Source organism: Lampris incognitus, chromosome 14 (genome assembly GCF_029633865.1).
Source record: "Lampris incognitus isolate fLamInc1 chromosome 14, fLamInc1.hap2, whole genome shotgun sequence".
NCBI classification, from domain to species: Eukaryota; Metazoa; Chordata; class Actinopteri; order Lampriformes; family Lampridae; genus Lampris; species Lampris incognitus.
In genome coordinates, this window is record NC_079224.1 from 45,166,184 (window position 1) to 45,188,959 (window position 22,776).

The 22,776-nt window shown below is 47.9% G+C and overlaps 1 protein-coding gene across 1 annotated transcript; it reads right to left on the reverse strand.

Moving 5' to 3' along the window:
• Positions 1-330: 330 nt before the first annotated feature.
• Positions 331-18,029, reverse strand: LOC130123414 (zinc finger protein 90-like). Its single transcript, XM_056292566.1, has 4 exons — positions 17,571-18,029; positions 10,448-10,521; positions 7,443-7,533; positions 331-3,654 (listed from the first exon to the last, which is right to left on the reverse strand). Exons 1-4 carry the CDS (start codon positions 17,866-17,868, stop codon positions 2,723-2,725), a joined length of 1,395 nt encoding a protein of 464 aa, XP_056148541.1. The 5' UTR covers positions 17,869-18,029; the 3' UTR covers positions 331-2,722.
• Between the last annotated feature and the right edge of the window lie 4,747 nt (positions 18,030-22,776).

Sequence of the window (22,776 nt, forward strand, 5' to 3'; positions counted from 1 at the left end):
AACCTTGTTACCTAACTACTGCATTTGGTAGGGACAGTGGCAACAGTACTTTATTTCCCAAGATGGAAAGGTTGTACTTGTATTTTTGTGATGGCACTTTTTTTGTTGTTGTTTTTGTTTTGTTTTGTTGATGTATTCTCCTGTTGGAAAAAGTCCTTGTCTACCTACCGCCTTGTCTGCACCCTCAAAGCACTGTAAAGTTAAACCTTCGATAAGCCACTTTTTATGAAGATTTAAAAAGAAACAAGTGACTCCTATTCTTAAAGATTATTAATATAAATGGTGTTTATTAAGTTATTTGCAAACATCCAAAGGTATTTGTGTAAAGAATTGTAACATTTGTAAAAAGATAATCATCCAGAATATTGATCGCTGAATCGTAAGAAACAATTCCTCAAAATGGATGAGCTTAAAAAAACCAGCCTTTCTGCCACGTTGCACCACGTTTTAAAGGTTTAATATTTGCAGGATTTTGGAAGGTGTAAAAATGTTCTCAGATTTAAATGATTCTTTTTTTTTTATGAACGTGAACATTAATCATTCATTAAAGGACGCTGTGAAAAGAAACACGGGATTTTTGTTGTTTTGCTGAAATGACCAGCTCGTCTCAGAGTATGAAGTCTGTCCATGTGAACGTTCTTCAGGTCAGACTGTGTAGAAGGGGGCAGCACGGCGGTGCAGTGGTTAGCGTGGTCGCCTCACAGCAAGAAGGTTCTGGGTTTGAACCCCAGGGTAGTCCAACCTTGGAGGGGGGGGGTGTCCCGGGTCATCCTCTGTGTGGAGTTTGCATGTTCTCCCTGTGTCTGTGTGGGTTTCCTCCAGGTGCTCCAGTTTCCTCCCACAGTCCAAAGACATGTAGGTCAGGTGGATCAGCCGTACTAAATTGCCCATAGGTTTGAACGTGTGTGTGTGTGTCCTGTGTGATGGCCTGGCGGCCTGTCCAGGGTGTCTCCCCGCCTGCTGCCCAGTGACTGCTGGGATAGGCTCCAGCACCCCCACGACCCTGAGAGCAGGATAAGCGGCTCAGATAATGGATGGATGGGTGTGTAGAACTGCAAAAGGCCTCAGAGATTCCAGAGTTCAACAGAATTTCTTTAACAGATATTTGTCCCGGGCATCCAGGCGGCGTAGCGGTCTATTCCGTTGCCTACCAACACGGGGATCGCCGGTTCGAGTCCCCGTGTTACCTCCGGCTTGATCGGGCATCCCTACAGACACAATTGGCCATGTCTGCGGGTGGGAAGCTGAATGTGGGTATGTGTCCTAGTCGCTGCACTAGCGCCTCCTCTGGTCGGTCGCAGCGCCTGTTCAGTGGGGGGGGGCGTGATCCTCCCATGTGCTACGTCCCCCTGGTGAAACTCCTTGCTGTCAGGTGAAAAGAAGCGGCTGGTGACTCCACATGTACCAGAGGAGACATGGTAGTCTGCAGCCCTCCCCGGATCGGCAGAGGAGGTGGAGAAGCGACCGGGACGGCTCGGAAGAGTGGGGTAATTGGCTGGCTGAATATCTCCTCACCCGACAGTGAGGAGATATTTGTCCTACCTGCTGCTTCAGTCGCCAGGTTCTTATTCTTCTCTATCTACCGTTACACAACAGCCAATCCTCCCAAGCTTCATCAAACTTCACAAATACTGAAAAGTAGAAAGAAGCAACGAATAAGAACCACTTCTAGGGTTTGTCTCGACTTCTGCAGGCCTTCCTTTGGCTCACCTGGTTTTAACGAACCGGGATTTTTGGCCTCGAACGGGGGCGTCCGGCCACACAAACAGCTGAGACAAAATGGTTTCCGCCACAAAACTGACGCGCAGTTTACCAGGTTTTCCAGCTTCGGTTCAAGTCGGGCTTCACCTTCCGACCTTTTGCTTCGGAAAACGAACAACCTTCGAGAGGCGAACAGAGTTGGACACGCCGACGGAGGAACCCTCATCCAGCCGTGTAATAAAAACCTCAGTTACCAAACCATTATGACATCTTTAATGACAAAGCCATTTACAAAACAAAACTGGGAGGAAAAACCGGGAAGACATGAACGGACATGAACTATCACCCTACCGCTACCTTCTCTCTGAAGTCCATTTCAGGTTTCCACACCGCCTTAAACACTCTGGACCCTCTCAACAGGGGGCTGCGTCCTCGCTCCTGCTGGTCGGTAGTTAGAAACACTGCATTTCCTCACTAGACAAACCGAAAACGCTGAAAGTCCTCGACGTGTCTCGGTTCTGAGAGCAGAAACCTCGCGTGAAACCTGTCCGTCAGCTCGCTGCAGGTCATAGATAGAACAAGTTGTGCCCTGTATTTGGCCCACGCCTTCAACAGGGTTCCCACCTTTTGTAAGAAGTCATTTTCCAGGACATTTTCCATGACATTGGCTTGGAGATGACAGCGGCTGCTGCTGACAGAAGGTCACACGGAAGTCTCCACAGTCCCCAGAATGTCTCTAAATGGACTGTGTCACCATTTGCTGCTCGCTGAACATCCCACCCAAACTTCAAAAACAAGATATCGTGAAGTAATATTTGCTCATTTCCAAGGTGTGTTTTTTTTTTTTTACATGACTGGAGGAATAACCCGCACGTTTCCGAGTTTTCCGGGATGTGCGCGAACCCTGTTTAATCCGGCGAACCTCGCAGCGTCTCGAACGTTTTCCCGGCGGGGGAACAAAACCCCCGATCCCTGGTATGTTTGAGGCACGTCATTAACCTTTGACCCCAGAAGAGGGCCCTTACTGAGATGCACCGGGGAGCTGTTTGTCGGTGTTGTGCACGCTGACGTGCCTGCGGAGGTGGTTTGCGGAGATGAAGGTCTTCCCGCAGTGCACGCAGCGGAACTGCTTGCAGCCCGTGTGGACGCTCATGTGGACCTTGAGGGAGCCCGACTGGGCGAAGCGCTTGCCGCAGTGCACGCAGCCGTAGCGCTTCTCCCCGGTGTGCACGCTCTGGTGGCGTTTGAGGTTGCTGGAGTCCGAGAAGCGTTTGCCGCACAGTGCACAGCTGAACGGCTTCTCGCCTGTGTGGACCCTCATGTGCGTCTTCAGGTTTTTCAGGCAGGCCAGAGTCTTTCCGCAGAAACTGCAGATGAAGGATTTCCCAGCGGAGTCGTCTCTGCTGTAGTTCTGCGTTGCGCTGTTGAAACCGTCCTGGGGCAACCAGTCGTCCTTCATGATGAAGGCGTTGGGAGCAGCAGCAAGGGGATCCTTCCTGGCGGGCAGTTGGGGTTTGTCCGCAAGCAATGGCGCCATCTGCCTGCTGTCGGGGAAAACTGTGGACTGCTGGTGCTCTGACACCGCATGGGTCGCTTCGCCCATGGCGAAAGGGAAGTCGCTGCCCGAGTCGGAGGAACCTGAAAGACTCACACAGGGGTTCAGCAAATAGGAGCAGCCCGGGTCTTCCGCTAAGGGCTCCTGGGTGGAGTGGGCTCCGTGTTTGAGCTGCGGTTTGTACATCATACAGTCAAAACCTACAGACTCCGCAAGTGCCACGCTGGCCTCTGGTCTCTTGACGGTTTTCGGGCTGCCACTGACATCGCCGCTTGTCCAAGCACAGGCCCTGCCACTGTCCTGCTGCGTCACTTCCTGTTTGGTCATCACTGGGGGAGAAGCTTCAGTCTCCACCCTAGATTCTCTCCGATTTTCATCAGCAGGAGGATGGAAAGTTTCTGGAAAAAAAAAAAAAGTTGCAACAGTTTTGTGTTTATTTCTTCCTTAATTCATCGGGATGCCTTAAAACAGTGTTTCTCAACCCAGTCCTCAAGGGACCCCCTATCCTGCAGATTTCCTTTGCAATCCTGAATGGGCACCTGTTTGTAGTTATTCAACCAATCAGCAATGAATGTCTGAGTTTGCACACCTTGCATAATTAAGTGCTATGAGACGACTGGTTGAGTAAGTACAAGCAGGGCTACCTATGCAGGGTTACAATGAAAATCTGCAGGGTAGGGGTTCCTTGAGGACTGGGTTGAGAAACACTGCCTTAAAAGCAATTAGTACTTCACTCCATATACTAAGTAATGAAGATTATAACACCAACAAAAACACAAAAAAGAGTGCATACACTGATGAGCCAAAGCATTACAACCACTCACAGGTGAACCAAATAACACTGATCATCTCCAAACAAGGGCACAAGTCAAGGTCTGGTAAGGGAACAATCCGCTCTCGTAGTCAACGTGTTGGATGCAGGAGAAATGGGCAGGAGTAAAGACCCGAGCGACTTTGAGAAGGCCAAACTGTTGTGGCCAGACGAACGGGTCAGAGCCTCTCTGAAAGGACAAGACTTGTGGGGTGCTCCCGGTCGGCAGTGGTGAGTACCTACCGACAGTGGTCCAAAGAGGGTCAAACCACAAACTGGCAACAGGGTGTTGGGCGCCCAAGGCTCATCGATGCACGAGGGTAAGTAACGAAGGCTATCCCATCTCATCCGAACCAGCGGAAAGTCTACGGTGGTACAAGTCACAGGTCATTTTAACGATGGTTATGGGAGGAACGTGGCACATCACAAATCGCACTAAGGCTGCACAAAAAGGACTCATATTGCAGGGGCGTCCGGATAGCGCAGCGGTCTATTCCGTTGCCTATCAACACGGGGGTCGGCGGTTCGAATCCCCGTGTTGCCTCCGGCTTGGTCGGGCGTCCCTACTGACACAATCTTCTGTGTCTGCGGGTGGGAAGCCGGATATGGGTATGTGTCCTAGTCGCTGCACTAGCGCCTCCTCTGGTCGGTCGGGGCGCCTGTTCGGGGGGGGGGGTGGCGTGATCCTCCCATGCGCTACATCCCCCCTGGTGAAACTCCTCCCTGTCAGGTGAAAAGAAGCGGCTGGTGACTCCACATGTATGGGAGGAGGCATGTGGTAGTCTGCAGCCCTCCCGGATCAGCAGAGAGGGTGGAGCAGCGACCGGGACGGCTCGGAAGAGTGGGATAATTGGCTGGGAACAATTGGGGGTGGGGTGGGGTGGGGGGGTCCACACAAAAAAAAAAACTCACATTGCAACATGAAAAAGTAAAGTTCACCAGATGAGTAGCTCTATCTGGAGAGAACGAGTCATTCTAGATGACTGGGATGAGTTTGTAGGGGGGTGCTGCTGTACAGAAAATAAAATTAATCATAAAAAACACTGAATTGTAGAGATTTTGGTCTTTGTTGAAGTGTGTAAATATGTGTGCATCCTGCTGTGAGAGCTGAAAACTGAAATTTAAAAAAATCCGTACAACTGACGTGTTTCGTTTTTTGCAACCAGATCTTCCTTTTTGGTGTTTTTCTCCTGTTCCTCGCTCATTTTCAGGTTGTGATCGATGACTAGCTGGGCCTAGTTTGGTTGTTTGAATAATTTTTTTTTACCCTCCTCCCCCTTTTTTTCCCCCTCCCCAATTGTACTTGGCCAATTACCCCCCTCTTCCGAGCCGTCCCGGTCTCTGCTCCACCCCCTCTGCTGATCCGGGGGGAGGGCTGCAGACTACCACATGCCTCCTCCCATACATGTGGAGTCACCAGCCGCTTCTTTTCACCTGACAGTGAGGAGTTTCACCAGGGGGACGTAGCGAGTGGGAGGATCACGCTATTCCACCCAGTTCCCCCTCCCCCTTGAACAGGCGCCCTGACCGACCAGAGGAGGCGCTAGTGCAGCGACCAGGACACACACCCACATCCGGCTTCCCACCCGCAGACACGGCCAATTGTGTCTCTAGGGACGCCCGACCAAGCCGGAGGTAACACGGGGATTCGAACCTGGATCCCCATGTTGGCAGGCAACGGAATAGACCGCTACACTACCAGGACGCCCCCGTGATGGTTGTTTGATAACTTGATCAAAACGGATTATGATTGTTGGTTTGCTGTACATGCAGAACCTGCATGTCCCTCACGAGCATCAAAGAGTGTGTATCCAAGAACCCTCAAATCAGAGTAAATCATGTTAGACTTCACTTGTAGATTAGTCGTGAAAAATGAGAACGGTGGGCGTTGTCCTTTTGTATCAAGCGGGAAACAGTTGTAGCGTGAGGCGTTCGAGTTGATCTGCCTCACTTCACATCGCACGTCCTGCCATGTGACTATCGCGCATGCGCACATCACGATGACGAGTCTGAAACGATATATCGCCTGGTCCGACGAGTCCCCTTTTCTTTTAGATCACGTGGATGGCTGCGTACGTGGGTGCCGATGACCCGGGGAAGTGATGGCACCAGGATGCACTGTGGGACGACGACGAGCCCGTGGAGGGAGTGTGATGCTCTGAGCAATGTTCTTCTGGGAAACCCTGGGTCTGGCTAGTCACGTGGATGTCCATTTGACACGTGCCACCTACCTAGACATCGTTGCAGACCAGGTACACCCCTTCATGGCGGTGGTATTCCCTGATGGCAGTGGCCTCTTTCAGCAGGAGGATGCGCCCTGCCACACTGCACACATTGTTGGGGATGCTTTTAGGGACATGAAGTGTTCCAGGTGTTTCCCTGGCCTCCAAATTCGCCAGATCTCAATCCGACTGGGCATCTATGGGATTTGCTGGACCGACAAGTCCGATCCACGGCGGCTCCACCTCGCAACTTGCAGGACTTGAAGGATCTGCTGCTGATGTTTTGGTACCAGATACCATAAGAAACCTTCATGGGTCTTGTAGGGTCGATGCGTCGGCGCTGTTCTGGCAGCACCAACAGCATATTAGGCAGGTGGTCATAATGTTTTGGTTCATCAGTGTATCAAACACTAACATACGCCATATAAATCACAAACTATACCAACGCCGTGTGCCTGTACGCTGCAGTCACATCACACTGCCTAAAGCCAATCAACAGCGACATTTCTCAGTTTCTATTTACACTGGAATTCGAATGGCGGGACCTACTCTATAAATAAGCAACAGCTGGACAAACTCCACTTCCTCCATCACAAAAACTTACAGCAACCAGAAGTCACGCAAAGACTAGGGTCTCAATGCCCACACGGCTGAATCCACCAGCCTTTCAAAACCGCTTTGAATTGTTAAATAATAATTGATATCTGTAATATTACTCTTTATGAAAGGAAAACATGTTTTATTAGAGGAGAACTTCATTTTTCTCTCTCTGAAGTCAGAGTAGTCTGTGTAGGTGTTGGCCTTCGACTCGGTATTCCCCTGACCATTCCGTGTGTACGGCACTACAGTAGAAACAGCAGTAGACTACAAGAGTAGAAATTACAGTAGGCACCAGTAGACAACAGCAGAAACTATAATAGAAACAACAGTAGAAATGGCAGTAGAAACAACAGTAGTAACAGAAGACAGTAGAGTAGACACAACATTGGGTAACGGTTGAAACCACAGTAGACGTTATGGTAGACACTGCAATAGAGGTTATCGTAGACACTATGGTAGACACAACCGTAGACAATACAGTACGCACTACAGTAGAAACAACATTTAACACGATGGTAGACAACAGTAGATGTATCAGTTATACTTTACTTACTCTCCTGCTCGTCGTTATCCCAGGTCTCGTCGTCCGTCTCCACTTTGATGACCGGGGGTTTGACCTTCACAGGGTCTGCTGCAGGCGACGGCTGTGAGGCCAGTGGAAGGTGTTGTTAGAGGGACGATGACGGGCAAGAAAGCAGCAGAAAGGAATCACTGATGAAACCTTACAAGGCACAATATCAGAACTGAGCTGCTGTGCAGTCTGAACCCGAACTACAACAGCTGTAATAATTCATTATTGAAGTTATTTTAGGGGGTAAAATCTAACCAGTGCTTCCAGTGTTAGGGCTGTACTGGCACAAATGCACGGTAACAATGTGATTTAATATTAGGTAAAACACAGTGCCCCAGTATATGATATAGTTATACAGAGTGGAATAATATCATTGACAATAAAATGACAAAGTCAACTAATGACCATCTTGGTCGTTATACTGTTAAAAGTATTACATCCTGTCTGGGGTATATTACGACGATAATCTTGTATCAAACAACATTCTTCCTCTTTTTCGGCTGTTCCCGTTAGGGGTCGCTACAGTGGATCATCGTTTCCATCTCTTCCTGTCCTCTGCATCTTCCTCTGTCACGCCAGCCACCTGCATGTCCCCCCTCAACACATCCATAAACCTCCTCTTCGGCCTTCCTCTTCTCCTCTTCCCTGGCAGCTCCATATTCAGCATCCTTCTCCCAATATACCCAGCATCTCTCCTCCACACATGTCCAAGCCATCTCAATCTTGTCTCTCTTGCTTTGTCTCCAAACCGTCCAACCTGAGCTGTCCCTCTAATATACTCCTTCCTAATCCTGTCCTTCTTCGTCATCACTCCCAATGAAAATCTTATCATCTTCAACTCTGCCACCGCCAGCTCCTCCTCCTGTCTTTTCGTCAGTGTCACCTTCTCCAAACCATACAACATAGCTGGTCTCACTACCATCTTGTAAACCTTCCCTTTAACTCTTGCTGGTACCCTTCTGTCACAAACCACTCCTGACACTCTTCTCCACCCACTCCACCCTGCCTGCACTCTCTTCTTCACCTCTCTTCTGCACTCCCCGTTACTTTGGACAGTTGACCCCAAGTATTTAAACTCATACACCTTCATCACCTCTGCTCCTTGCATCCTCACCGTTCCACTGTCCTCCCTCTTATTCATGCATAGGTATTCCGTCTTGCTCCTGCTGACTTTCATTCCTCTTCTCTCCAGTGCATACCTCCACCTCTCCAGGCTCTCCTCCACCTGCACCCTACTCTCGCTACAGATCACAATGTCATCTGCAAACATCATAGTCCACGGAGACTCCTGCCTGATCTTGTCCGTCAACCTGTCCATCACCATTGCAAACAAGAAAGGGCTTCAGAGCCGATCCTTGATGTAATCCCACCTCCACCTTGAAACCCATCTGTCATTCCTACTGCATACCTCACCACTGTCACACTTCCCTTATACATATCCTGCACCACTCCTACATCTCTGCAACTCCTTCGACTTCCTCATACAATATCACACCTCCTCTCTCGGCACCCTGTCATATGCTTTCTCTAAATCCACAGACACAATATAACTCCTTCTGGTCTTCTCTATACTTCTCCATCAACATTCTCAAAGCAAACATCACATCTGTGGTGCTCTTTCATGGCATGAAACCATACTGCTGCTGCTGATCATCACCTCTCCTCTTAACCTAGCTTCTATTACTCTTTCCCATATCTTCATGCCGTGGCTGATCAACTTTATACCTCTGTAGTTGCTACAGTTCTGCACATCACCCTTGTTCTTGAGAATCGGTACCAGTATGCTTCTTCTCCACTCCTCAGGCCTCCTCTCACTTTCCAAGATTGTGTTAAACAATCTAGTTAAAAACTCCACTGCAATCTCTCCTAAACATCTCCATGCCTCCACAGGTATGTCATCAGGACCAACCATTATTCCGTTCTTCATAGTTGCCCTCACTTCCTCCTTGCTAATCCACCTCACTTCCTGATTTACTAGCCCCACATCATCTAGCCTTCTCTCTCATTTTCTTCATTCATCAGCCCCTCAAAGTACTCCTTCCACCTTGTCAACAACCTCTCCTCACTTGTCAGCACATTTCCATCTCTATCCTTGACCGCCCTAATCTGTTGCACATCCTTCCCAGCTCGGTCCCTCTGTCTAGCCAGTCGGTACAAGTCCTTTTCTCCTTCCTTAGTGTCCAACCTCTCATAAAACTCACCATATGCCTTTTCCTTTGCTTTCGCCACCTCTCTCTTTGCCTTACGCTGCATCTCCTTGTACTCCTGTCTACTTTCTTCATCTCTCTGATGATCCCACTTCTTCGCCAACCTCTTCCTCTGTATACTTTCCTGTACTTTCTCATTCTACCACCAAGTCTCCTTGTCTTCCTTCCTCTGTCCAGATGACACACCAAGTACCTTCCTAGCTGTCTCCCTCAATATTAATGCAGTGCCTACCCAGCCACCCGGCAACTCTTCACTACCACCCAGTGACTGTATTAACTCCTCCCTGAACTCCACACAACAGTCTTCCTTCAACTTCCACCATTTGATCCTTGGCTCTGCCTTCACTCTCTTCCTCTTCTTGATCTACAAAGTCATCCTACAGACCACCATCCGATGCTGCCTAGCTACATTCTCCCCTGTCACCACCTTGCAGTCTCCAATCTCTTTCAGATTGCACCTCCTACATAAAATATAGTCCACCTGTATGAACTTTCCTCCACTCTTATACGTCATCCTGTGTTCCTCCCTCTTCTTGAAATATGTATTCATCACAGCCATTGCCACCCTTTTCACAAAATCTACCACCATCTGTCCTTCCACATTTCTGCCCTTGACACCATATCTACCCATCACCTCCTCATCACTTCTGTTCTCTTCACCACCATCTCCTGATAATTTATAAAACATGGTTGACCTTTCCCAGGTCAAAAAAAAAGAAGATATGTGGAAGAATTAACTATGAAATAATCCCCAAACTACTCAAACCACTTCCTACTGACCTTTCTTTGTGTGGGTTCCTGGCCAGTATCTGTGGAAGGCTGGGTCCGGGTGACCCTGGGCAGCGGCGCCTCAGCTGAGATTAAAACAGGTTAAAAACATGTTGGTTGATATGAAACATCAGTCTGACGGATGGATCAGTCACTGCCTAAAAACTGTATTTTCAAACACTGGATGTTTCACATTCGTTGTACATTTTGGGGAGAAAACATAAAAAACAGCAAAATGGTTGTGGCACAAAATGTTCCGAGAGATCAACCAATTTCTGAAAAAAATATCTCACAACCAGTCTTGCCATTTTGCTCTTAACTGTTGTATAGTTCCATAATAATTACTGTACTCGTAGAGTATAATGAACAGATTACTGTACCTATAATGATGCCTATAATTAAGTTAAAGCACAGATTACAACACAAATTATAGCAGAGCTCGTATAAACGATAATCAACAGACAAGAGTTTATGGCAGTTAGTAGATTATAGTTCCTATAATAATATCATATACACCGCCTAATATTGTGTAGGTCCCCCTTGTGCTACCAAAACAGTTCTGAGCCATCAAGGCACGGACTCCATAAGACCTCTGAAGGTGTCCTCTGGTATTTGGCACCAAGATGTTAGCAGCAGATCCTTTAAGGGTTTTTTATTTTTTTATTTTTTAGGGTGTTGTTCCTTATCCGATGTGAGGGTCTAAGGACAGGATGTTGTGTTGCTGTAAAGCCCCTTGAGGCAAATTTTTAATTTGTGGTATTGGGTTATACAAATAAAACTGGCTTGACTTGACTTGACTTGAAATCCTGTTAATTGCGAGGTGGGGCCTCCATGGATTAGACTTTTTTTTTCCCACAGCACATTCTACAAATGGTTGATCAGATTGGAGGCCAAGGCAACACCTTGAACTCTTTTGTCATGTTCCTCAAACCATTCCTGAACCATTTTTACAGGGTGGCAGGGCACATTATCCTGCTCAAAGAAGCCACTGCCATCAGGGAATACCGTTGCCATGAAGGGGTGTACTTGATCTGCACCAGTGTTTAGGTAGGTGGTACGTGTCAAACTAACATCCACATGAATGCCAGGACTCAAGGTTTCCCAGCAGAACATTGCCCAGAGCATCACACTGCCTCCACCGGCTTGTCTTCTTCCGATAGTGCATCCTGGTGCCATCTCTTCCCCAGGTATATGACACACCTGCACGTGGCCAAAACACAACAGTTTCCCCCAGCCCACAGCAGTGCAACACAAAGACAAAAACGCATATCCAAACTACAAGAACTACAAGAACACATATATCCAAACTAACAAATATATCTAAACTTAAAAGAAAAAAAATCACTGTCCAGGAGAACGAACGCCAGCCAGGATGACTGTTGGAATTGGTCTGCATGGGCTAGCAGTTAGCTTAGCATGCCCCGCTTCCACGTCCTGTCAGACTGCCCTTGGTGTTTCCTCTTCGGGCCCAGCTCCGGTCAGGGCCGTGGTCCTTGGGCCCACAGGACGCAGCAGACCAAGCTCCCTCAGCCGATCCAACGCCAGCTGTCCCAGCAAGACACCTTCGATACACCTCTCCGCACTACACACGACGACACTAAAAACGCAGTCAAGGCTAGGCAAGGCTGCCGCTAGACCGTCCTCGGCGTTATCGGAACTGCCAGTCTGCATGGGCTAGCAGTTAGCTTAGCCTGTCCCGCTTCCCTGTCCTGTCAGACCGCTCTCGGTGTTTCCTCTTCGGGCACAGCTTCAGGCAGGGCCATGGTCCCTGGGCCCACAGGACGTAGTAGACCAATCTCTCCCAGCCGATCCAGCACCAGCTCTCCCAGCCATCAAATGAAGACAAACTTAGACACAGATGTGGACAAAGACACTGCATGGATGGTACTGGGTGAGACCGCTGCAAATGGGAATTCATGCTGCCATCTTCCCGCACCAGTACTGGGTGAGGCTGCTGCAAATGGGAATTTGCGACGCCATCTTCCCATCTTTGCCATCAGACCAAGCCACCTCCCTCCATTTCTCTATTGTCCAGTTCTGATGCTCACATGCCCATTTTAGGTGCTTTCAGCGTTGGACAGGGGTCAACATGGGCACTCTAGCTGGTCTCTGGCTACGCAGCCCCAAACACAGCAAGTTGTGATGCACTGTTTGTTCTCACACCTGTCATAGCCAGCATTAACTTTTTCAGCAATTTGAGCTACAGTAGCTCTTCTGTGGGATCGGACCAGATGAGCTAGCCTTCGCTCTCCACACGCATCAATAAGCCTTGGGAGCCCAACACCCTGTTGCCGGTTTGTCCCTCTTCGGACCACTTTTAGTAAATACTGAACACTGCATACTGGGAACACCCCACAAGACCTGCTGTGGTCAGTCGTCTAGCCATCACAATTTGACCCTTGTCAAAGTTGCTCAGATCTTTATGCTTGTGCATTTTTCCTGCTTCCAAGAAATCAACTACAAGAACTGACTGTTCACTTGCTGCCTAATATATCCCATCTCTTAGCAGGTGCCATTGTAACAAGATAATCAATGTTATACATGTCACCTGTCAGTGGTTCCAGTATTTTGGCTGATCAGTGTACATTGTTCATATAATCTATAGGTTATAGTAGATATTATGGCACTATTTTACAAGGCTGACGGTATGAAACAGTGGTCCAACTGGCCAAAAACGGACTGAAAGCAGGTCATGTAGAACTGTCAGTACCAATCAGCAAAGCAGAAACAAAGTCATTTAAAAGACACAAAATCAAGGCACAATGGCAGGAACTATGGGACGACAATCAAAAAGGAAGACATCTGTGCCAAATCCAACAGGAAGTAGGAGTAGAAAGGACTTGGGGGGGGGGGGCAGGAGAGAACAGAACATCATTAGCAAGTTAAGATTAGGTCATACAAGACCGAATTCCTCATTGCAACTCATCGGGAAACATCAAACTGGGAACTGTGACGTCTGCCGCCAACCAGAGACTATAGAACATGTTTGTTTTTTGTTTTTTGGCCCAACATATGCAAGAGAGAGATTCATTCTACAAACTATATTGGAACAAAAATGAATTGTGCACATGGACCTAAACTCCAATTTCGCAAGGAACACTGGGAATGATGTACTTAAATATATTGTAGCGAATTCGGGAGGCAGTCCGGAAACCGTCGCCACAGCCGGGACGCGAACCCGTGTTTCCCACTCCGCAAGCGACAACGTTAACCAGTCGACTAAAGGGTCCGACTCATTAGTTAAGGACCAACGTGTCTACTTATCCATGCACGTTACACTACCCCCCCCCCCGCGCTTCAGCATATCCGCTCCCTCACGCCTCTGGGCGCACGCGCTTCCGATGACCTCACGGTCTCACCATCCCACTTCTGACACCAATGTAGCGAATTCGGGGGGGGGGGGGGGGGGGACAACGCAACCGCAGGAACTGCAGCGGCCGGGAAGCGAACCCGTATCGCCCGCACCGCAGGAGACATCGCTAACCGCTAGACCAAAGGGTAAGGCCAGCGGCCAGCGTGTCTACTTATCCAGCCACGTTACAGTATCTTCGCCTTTCTCAAGGATACTGGACAGATGGGAAAGACATAAATTAAGGACTCAATGTAACAGTAGGTGGCAGTAATGCTCCATCTGGTTGCAATTCGCCAATAAAACAGAAGAAGAAGAAGAAGAAGCAGAAGCGCTCTAATCAATGGATTTTAAGATGGCAACGTGGACAGTAGCCTCGGTTCTGCGCTGTCTTCTACTTTTTCTGTTTTTATTTATTTGTTTAGTCTCCAGCGCCCATTCTCTGATCACATACAGCAGGAAGAACTTCTAAGTCTCCAGCTGTCCACTGGACACACCGAACAGACCCTTTTTTTTTACCGACTTTAACGGAACATTTTAACCAGTCTTGCCGAGGTCTTGATCGGTCCAGCCCTGCGCGCACTACGACGGAGACGCCAAAGGGGTAAAGGAGCCGGAGCCATACCAACACCAACCTCCGTTTACTTCTACATCAACGAAGGTTGGTGTACGGATGTGACAGTGTTGAAGAAGTCACGCAGCCCTCACTTAGAGACCCTTTTCACTGACTGGAAACCATTCTGTTCACCCCAGGAAGTTTCATCATTTATTCTGGTCGGTGTCTATACCCCCCCCCCCACCTCCACCCCAGGCCTGTGTTAAAGAGGCCTTAAAACACCTGGCTGATCAAATTATATTATAGATCAAATATCCGGACTCCCTACTCATTATCCATGGGGATTTTTAACAGAGCCAAACCACCGTCCCAGATATCCTCCACTCCAACCTCACTGCACCACCTGCCAGTGGATTAAAAACTTCCTGACGGAGTCCGCGGTGGTGTAGCGGTCTAAGCGTCGGCTTTGTGTCGATGCAGTTGCCCACTGGGGACCGGGGTTCGCGCCCCGGTCTCGTCAGATCCGACTATGGCCGGACTCGATGAAGCAGCAATCATTGGCAACGCTGTCTTTGGGAGGGTGGAGTCGGCTTGTGTAGCTTGAGGTAGCTGGTGTGGCTGGGGTAAAGCACATCCAGCACCAAATATCTCTCTCTCTCCTCTACTATTCCCCGCCTACACAAATGACTGCACCTTAAGTGACCTGTCTGTTAAACTTCTGAAGTCTGCAGACGAGACAACCATCACTGACCTTATCTGGAATGGTGACGAGTCTGCATATAGACGGGAGGTTGATCATTTGGCCCTCTGGTGCGGCCATAACAACCTGGAGCTGAACAAGGTCAAAACTGTGGAGATGACCGTCGACTTCAGGAGGTGCCCCCCCCCCCAACACTGCTCCCCCCCTCACCATATTTAACAGCACGGTGTCTACGGCAAAAACCTACAGATTTCTGGGTTCCACAATCTTTCGGGACCTAAGGTGGGCATCCAACATAGACACAGTCATCAAAAAGGCCCAGCAGAGGATGTACTTTCCCCGCCAGCTCGAGAGAGTCAACCTGCCTCAGGAACTCTTGATTCAGTTCTACACCTCAATAATCCAGTCTGTCCTCTGCACACCCATGGTTTGGTTTGAATTGGCCACCAAACAGGACAGGGACAGACTACAACGGACAGTTGGGTCTGCAGAGAAAATCCCTGCCCTCCATTTAGGACTTACACACCTCCAGACTCGGGAAACGGTCAGGCAACATCTCTACAGACCCATCACACCCTGGTTACAACCTGTTCCAACTCCTCCCCTCTGGTAGGCGCTACAGAGCACTGTACACCAAAACACCCAGATACAGAAACAGTTTCTTTCTGCAGGCTGTCATTCAACTGAACGCTTAACACTGTCAAATAAATCCAACCATGTTGTATATACTGTACTGTACATGGTGTATATACTGTACTGTACATGTTGTATATACTGTACTGTACACTGTATGCATACTGCTACACTGTCATGTCCATCTACCTCAGGCAAGTATGTAAGTAACCTGCTAACATCTATTTCAGCATATCTCATATATTCTCTGCACTATTACACCTTATCACCTCTTATTTCACCCTTATAAGTCAATCATTGTGTACATATCTGAAGATTGTTGTGTTGTAGTGTTGTTATTCTATGTTAAGTACAGTGAAAGAGCCACGAAATGAGTCAAATTCCATGTAGTGCAAACTTACATGACCAGTAAACATGCTTCTGACTGATTCTGATTATAGTACTTGTAAAAATAATGGATTATTTTACAGATTACAGTACTGTTACTTTATAGAGCAATAAAAGTCAACTGACTGTAGCCAGGCCCGCCGTCAGGGGGGGTCGAGGTGTATATATGACCCCAGCCCAAGGCCTGGGGCAGGCATGAAAAGGTCTACGGGTGACCCTTAACTAGGATCAAGTCCAACAATTTACTAACGATTTACTTATCATTAAAACACATTTCAACTTGACATCTGATACCCCACACCCCGCTGTCACAGTGAAAATGGTGCGGTCGAAACACCAGCCAATCATGTGCCGAACACATGTGCCGCTAATGTAAAGCGAACTGCAGCCTGGCTAGCTAAATGCCTCACCAAAAATCAGGGCCTAAAAAAAAAAAACAAGCCCAGGGTACAGAGAGAAAAAGAAAATGGGAAAACTATATGCCTTCCACAATGAGCCAGGAAAGGCTCGATGGACTCGCCGCCCACTCCACTGAGAGACAACTGGTTCAAAGAGTGGACTTCAAGGACATTATCAGACCTTTCTACAAGAAAAGTCAGGCCACTTGCATTTGGACCTAAACACTAGTCAGCAGCCCATCACAACAAGTCGTAGGATATAGCTGCAAAAGTTATTACAATGTGGGTAAGCCTCGGTTTCTAGTGTTATTATCATCATTTCAGTTGACAGCCACATATTCTACACACTATTTCAGTTCTGCACCCAATTTGACCAATACTTTGATCAACGTTGCCCTCAAGACTGAATTTGATAGACGAAGAATAAATGTACCGCTTCACTCGTGAGTTGATTTTACGGTTTAATGCCTTGTAGTCATTTCTTCAATCAATGTTTGATTTCACTTTCCTCTAATCACTCATTCACTGACGGGCTTTTGTTTTTTGTTCTCTCTCTCTCCTTGTTGTGTTTTAAGGTCAGGTCAAGTCAATTGGGTTTGTGTGTAGCCCAATATCACGAATTTCCAATTTGCCTCAAGGAGCTCAAGGTAAAAGGAGGAATATAACTGTCTCAGTCTCATTTTTTTCTCTGTATTTTGAGATCACTGATCTGATCTTTAATACTTTACGTTCATATGGAGCAGTATATGTATGCTAAACAGAGCGTGGTCTGGATGGGTCTATAAACACCGGATTTGGAAATGGCTCAGACTCCCATCTGTCACTACAAGGCCAATGGCCAAGAGCATATTTGAAATTGCCCGTGTTAGTGTTCGAGCTAAGGGTGGGTGCGTGGTGGTGGTGGTGCTGCCGGAGTGGGTGTGGATGAGGGGACCCATTTGGAAAATGTTGTCCCCCCCCCCTGTCCATAATTCCTAATGGCTGTCCTCCCTGTAAGCATCCATCATCAACAGATAACAGTACAGACTGTGGCACTAGTATACTAATCGATACAATGTATCACATTTCCCAAGCAACAGATAATAGTACAGATACAAATCGACACATAGTACCGCTGTGCGTTCTTTTGGGCTCGGCGTTCGGGTGAGCGCCCTGCGTCCTGACGCGGCTGCCGCCGAACCCGGAGCTCCCCACACCTGCAGCCCTCAGCGCGGAGGCCCGGGCGACTTTGAGCTCCATGAGCCGCAGCCGCCTCCTCAGCGCCTCGTTCTCCTTCTGACTACGGGAGATCTCCAGCTGCAGCACGGCGTAGCCGTTATCCACCAGCTCGCAGATCTCTGCCACGGCGGCGTTCGCCAGCACCTCCATGATCGAGGCGAGCTGCGTGTGGAAGGCGACGGTGGTGGACATTTCCTCTGCGTGTGCGTGCGTGCGTGCGTGCGTGAGAGTGCGCGCTCAGAAAAACGTTGTAAGGTTCAAAACGAGCCCGGGTGCGGGTTGACGCGTCGGCCCCTCCGTCTTTAATTTGGGATTCAGCCTTCCCGAGCCAAGTGAGGCAAACCAGGAAGTGATTCGGGTGGACTGTCGTGTGTCCGCAGTGCGCATGCGTACACCGTACTCGCCTTTACGGCATCCTTTAGCGCTCGCGACCGAATTCCAAGCGTGAGGAGACAAGTGTGTACAGCACGCGCACGCGCATGCGCATGCGCACACACAGTAAGCACCTGGTTAAAGTGCATGTTGTCAGCTCTCTGAAACGGTTGCTTTGCTTAAAAGAATTTAACGGATTGAAACACGATTTTCATAAATTTGGTGTCCTTTGGAAGGTCTATTGCCTATGCAAATATGTGCAATTGGTCATGTGATTTAGTCAACCAATACACCTTATGCAGCATATAATGTCAAACGGATTTTGGCTAAAAGTGAAATATACAGAACTGATAAATCAAGTCTCTGGAGTTTAAGACTTTGCCTTCTGGTTCCCACTTCAAATACCCAGTAGTCAGAACCAATAGAAACAAACACTCCTTCATGTCCTCAGCCACTTCACTGCTAAACTCACACAGTAAGAGGCAATAACAGCTCCCCCTTGATAAACACTGTTAACACTGTTTATTGTTGCCCTGCTTTTCGTTGGCTTCGTTCTCCTCGCTACATGTCGTAGTTACTTGTATTTATTTACCTTGTGTTTTCCCGTGGAGTGTTTGTGTGCTTAAACGTTGCCGCTGCTACACAGCAATTGCCCCTCTGGGGTCAAATAAAACGTGCTTGACTTAATCAGCAGCCTTAAGACACAGGTGACTGGGTTCATATCAAGGTGTGTTAAGCCTCAAAAGCAGTGGCGCCCCAAAAATTTTTTCATGGGGGGGGGGCAAATGGGGCCACTGAAAATCTTGGGGTGGCACACCAAAACCAAAAGCCATGACTGAATTTCGGGAATTCTATGATGCTGTTGTAGTGTACTGTATAGGCTAGTGGAAAACAGTCAATATGAGAGTTAAGAAAAATATACATTATTGATTTAAATGAACAGCACCTAATGTAAGATATCAGATAGAAGCTTATTATGCATAATCAGAAGCATATTCTGCATATGCGACTCGTGGCTGGGGGGGCCAGCGGGGGGGCCTGGGATAGTATCAGGGGGGCCGTGGCCACCCCTGGCCACCCCTTGGGGGCGCCACTGCTCAGAAGCTGCAGAGGGCCGCGAGTCATGGAGTGTGGCTGTCAGGTCTGCAGTCGTTCCTGCTGTGATCTGGAGTTGAGGTTCAGAGCCAGCGTAAAAGCTTTGATTAAGGCCACGTTTACACGACAACGGTCTTGCCGAAAAGGGAAAAGTTTTTCCTTTGCGTTTAAAAAAAAAAAAAGGTCCGCGTTCAGACGACATCGTTTTGACTACGATCCGCAAAAAAACGACTGAAAACGCTGTAGTACGCATGCCAGGCCAGTAGATGACAGTTTGTAGTAGAGAGCTTCCAGTGGACCCCAATAACGCCACACGCGTGGTAGAGAGCTCTTCCAGTGGACCCCAATAACGCCTCACGCGTGGTAGAGAGCTCTTCCGGTGGACCCCAATAACGCCTCACGCGTGGTAGAGAGCTCTTCCGGTGGACCCCAATAACGCCACACGCGTGGTAGAGAGCTCTTCCGGTGGACCCCAATAACGCCACACGCCTGCGCACAGACGCTTTCCTCTCAGCGGTGAGTAAACAAACGGACGATGGCGAGTGTACACTCGACGAAAACAGATAATTTGGTCTGGACGGACGATGAAGTGGAGTTGTTACTGTAAACTACTAATAAGACACGTTAGCCCCTAGCTAACGTGTCTTAATATGTCAAAATACGCAGATATGTTGGTATAACAGCACAAACACAGCTCGGTAATCCGCCATTGTTAATGTTGCCTTCTTACTCGCGCATGGCTATTTGACTGAAAACGTTTTTTTTTACTGAAAACGTAATACGCATGTGCGAAGTGGAGTTGTGACGTCACCGTTTACACAGGAAGCGGTTTTGCTAGTTTCCGCGGCGACGCTGGAAGTTGCGTTTTCCGAAGCTCTCACTCCGGAACCCGGTTTCAAAGGTTCGCTCTTTTCGAGCCCCAGAAACGCCGTCGTCGTGTGAACGAACGGGCAAAACGCAACAATAGTCAACCGTTTTATGTTGGAAACGTTGCCGTGTAAACGGCCCCCAAATCAGCCTGGTACAGCCAGCACTGTTCGGCAACCAGAGGTCATTTCGGGATGCAGTTTGACGAAGCTTACCGAAGAGAACAAGTGTAAACTACTAATAAGACACGTTAGCCCCTAGCTAACGGGTCTGACCCTTGAGCCGAGCGGTTAGTGACGTCACCCTGTGGCGCAGCACACCTCTTATCGAATCCCGCACCGGGCAAGAAAATAACCGGTTACATTGGTGGCAGCGGTGGGATCCGGAAGTGTGCAGACCCTCAGAAGTCTCTTCGGAGCGCGGGAAGAACAAAACGCGAGGGCGCGCTTCCGGGGAGGGTGACGACTGTAAACTAATAATAACACACGTTAGCCCCTAGCTAACAGGTCTGACCCTTTAGCCGAGCGGTTAGTGATGTCGCCTTGTGGTGCAGTACACCCTGTATCGAATCCCGCACCGGGCAAGACAATAACCGGTTACAAAGGTTGGTTTGTTTTTAACAATTGGTGACTTTAGAGTAGATTAGAGCGGCGAATAGAAACCAGAGATGGGGACTCAATTCATGGCGACTTGGACTCGAGGTCGCTGGCTTGTGACTTGACAAAAGAATAAAACGCTTGAGACTCGACTTGGACTTGTAAGTTAAAGACTTGAGACGTGATGACTTGATTGTGTTCATTTTATGTTTTCAAGTTTCAAGAGAAAATATAGAGTTGGTGTGCAACGTTACCCGGGTGTGCCAGCGCACGCTGGGAATGGCATTGCCATGATTGGACGAGTACCCTGTCAGTCAGTCAAGCTCTTCTTCTTCTTCTTCTTCTTCTTCTTCTTCTTCTTCTTCTTCATCTTCTTCTTCTTCTTCTTGCTACCGTACGACGTTGTTCATGGAGAGGTACGCCTTTCTCACGTCTGACTGGCGTGACGCCGGCGTCGTCATGGCGGCTGGAGCGGTGCCGCGGGACGGGCCCTCGCTGTCGTATTCAAAAGCGACGGAAAACGGCGAGCTGCGAAAGGCAAGACGTGCTCAACAAAGACCGCTGACAGCCAGACTACGACATCAGACTCTGTTCGCCATCTGAAGACTCATTCGGAGCGGTACGTGTCTGTGAGTTAGCTAACGTTAGCCTGTTCACAGGCTCTCGCGTCCATTTTCTCACGCAGGGAAAAACAAAGTCATTGCTGATGAGGTTAACATGGCGGCGTGAGAAGAGGAAGGACACCGACAACGGACAAAAAGCAGTAACGAAGTAACTTAAATATAGGTTAAAAACTGAGTAAATGTGGGTTTAAATGTGATTAAACAAGTTAAAAACAGTATTGTAACGTGCATGGATAAGAAGACACGCTAGTTCGCGGGCCTGACCCTTTAGTCGAGCGGTTAGCTATGTCTCCTGCGGTGCGGGCGACGCGGGTTCGCTTCCCGGCCGCGGCACTTCCTGTGGTTGCGTTGTCCCCCCGAATTCGCTACAGTTTGTTAAGTAAATATAAGTTTAAAACAGTAAATGAAGTAAATGTGGTTTTAAAATGGAGTAAATATAAGTCAAAACCAGTAAATGAAGTTAATGCGGCCGAGTGGACAATACGAGGTTCCCACTAAAGCCACTAGGCGGTGCTGTGCCCTTTTGGGTAACTCCAAACTTGAGATTATTATTTTTTATTGACATGTCTAAATTCTACGTACAACGCATAAAAAAGAAAGAGGGGGGATAAAAGAAGAAAATGAAGAACATTAAATATGTAAATGAAAGGGAGGAGAGTGCTAGGGGTTCTCTGCAAGTTCAAGTTCCTCTATCAAGTCAGAGTTCCATAGCATTATTCTTCTCCGTTAACCTCAGTGATGAGCAATAATGGCACAGTTCCCTAATCAGTTCTTATGTAGAAAGAACTTTCCAATAATAATAATTGTGTTAATTGCTAAATCACATGTCCCATCTTTCACAAGCATACCAAAAACCACATCCTTTTTTTTTTTAGTTCAGAGAAATTGTCATATTTAAGAAACAACCAGTAATGCAGGTCTTTCCAAAAGACACCAGCAAACTGACATTCATAAAACACATGTTCTGTTGTTTCAATGTGCTCATTACAAAATGAGCAGTTGTTACAGTCTAAACCATATCGATGTCTTAAAACATTCTCCAGCAGGATATATTCCATTGAGAATTTTAAAGTGCACTTCCTTTACTTTTGGTGCAATTGGAAACCAAGAATTTTGTTGTCAATTTTTCCGCTTCATCTTTGGAGAAATATTGTAAAATTGAGTTTCTGTTTGATGAAAATGTATATAATTCTTTCACAGAGACTCTCCGGATTGTGGTGTTTGGCAATTTTAGACCAGTGAGATCACGTCCATTCACCAGAAGTTTAGAAAACTGTGGATCTACATTACTTTGATACAAGTTATAAGACATCACTGCTATAGAATGTGGGATTGCTTTGATGATAGTATCAGGAATCAGGAACACTTTATTTGTCATTTCACCTCATACACTTGTGCACATAAAGTGAAACAAAATGCTGTTTCCCCCAGCCCACAGGAGTGCAACATACAGACAAAAACACATTCAAGAACCAGAAGAACACATATATCCAAACCACAAAAAAAAATCACTGTCCAAGGAAACAAACACCAGCCAGGATGACTGT

What these genes read in the sequence shown, in the direction of transcription:
- LOC130123414 (XM_056292566.1), bottom strand. Translation starts at nt 17,868, where the DNA reads ATGTCCACCACCGTCGCCTTCCACACGCAGCTCGCCTCGATCATGGAG. An exon ending in GCCCAAAAGAACGCACAGCG is followed by an intron (nt 10,522 to 17,570) that starts GTACTATGTGTC and finishes TTTTAATCTCAG; the next exon opens with CTGAGGCGCCGCTGCCCAGG. An exon ending in GGATAACGACGAGCAGGAGA is followed by an intron (nt 3,655 to 7,442) that starts GTAAGTAAAGTA and finishes TTTTTTTTCCAG; the next exon opens with AAACTTTCCATCCTCCTGCT.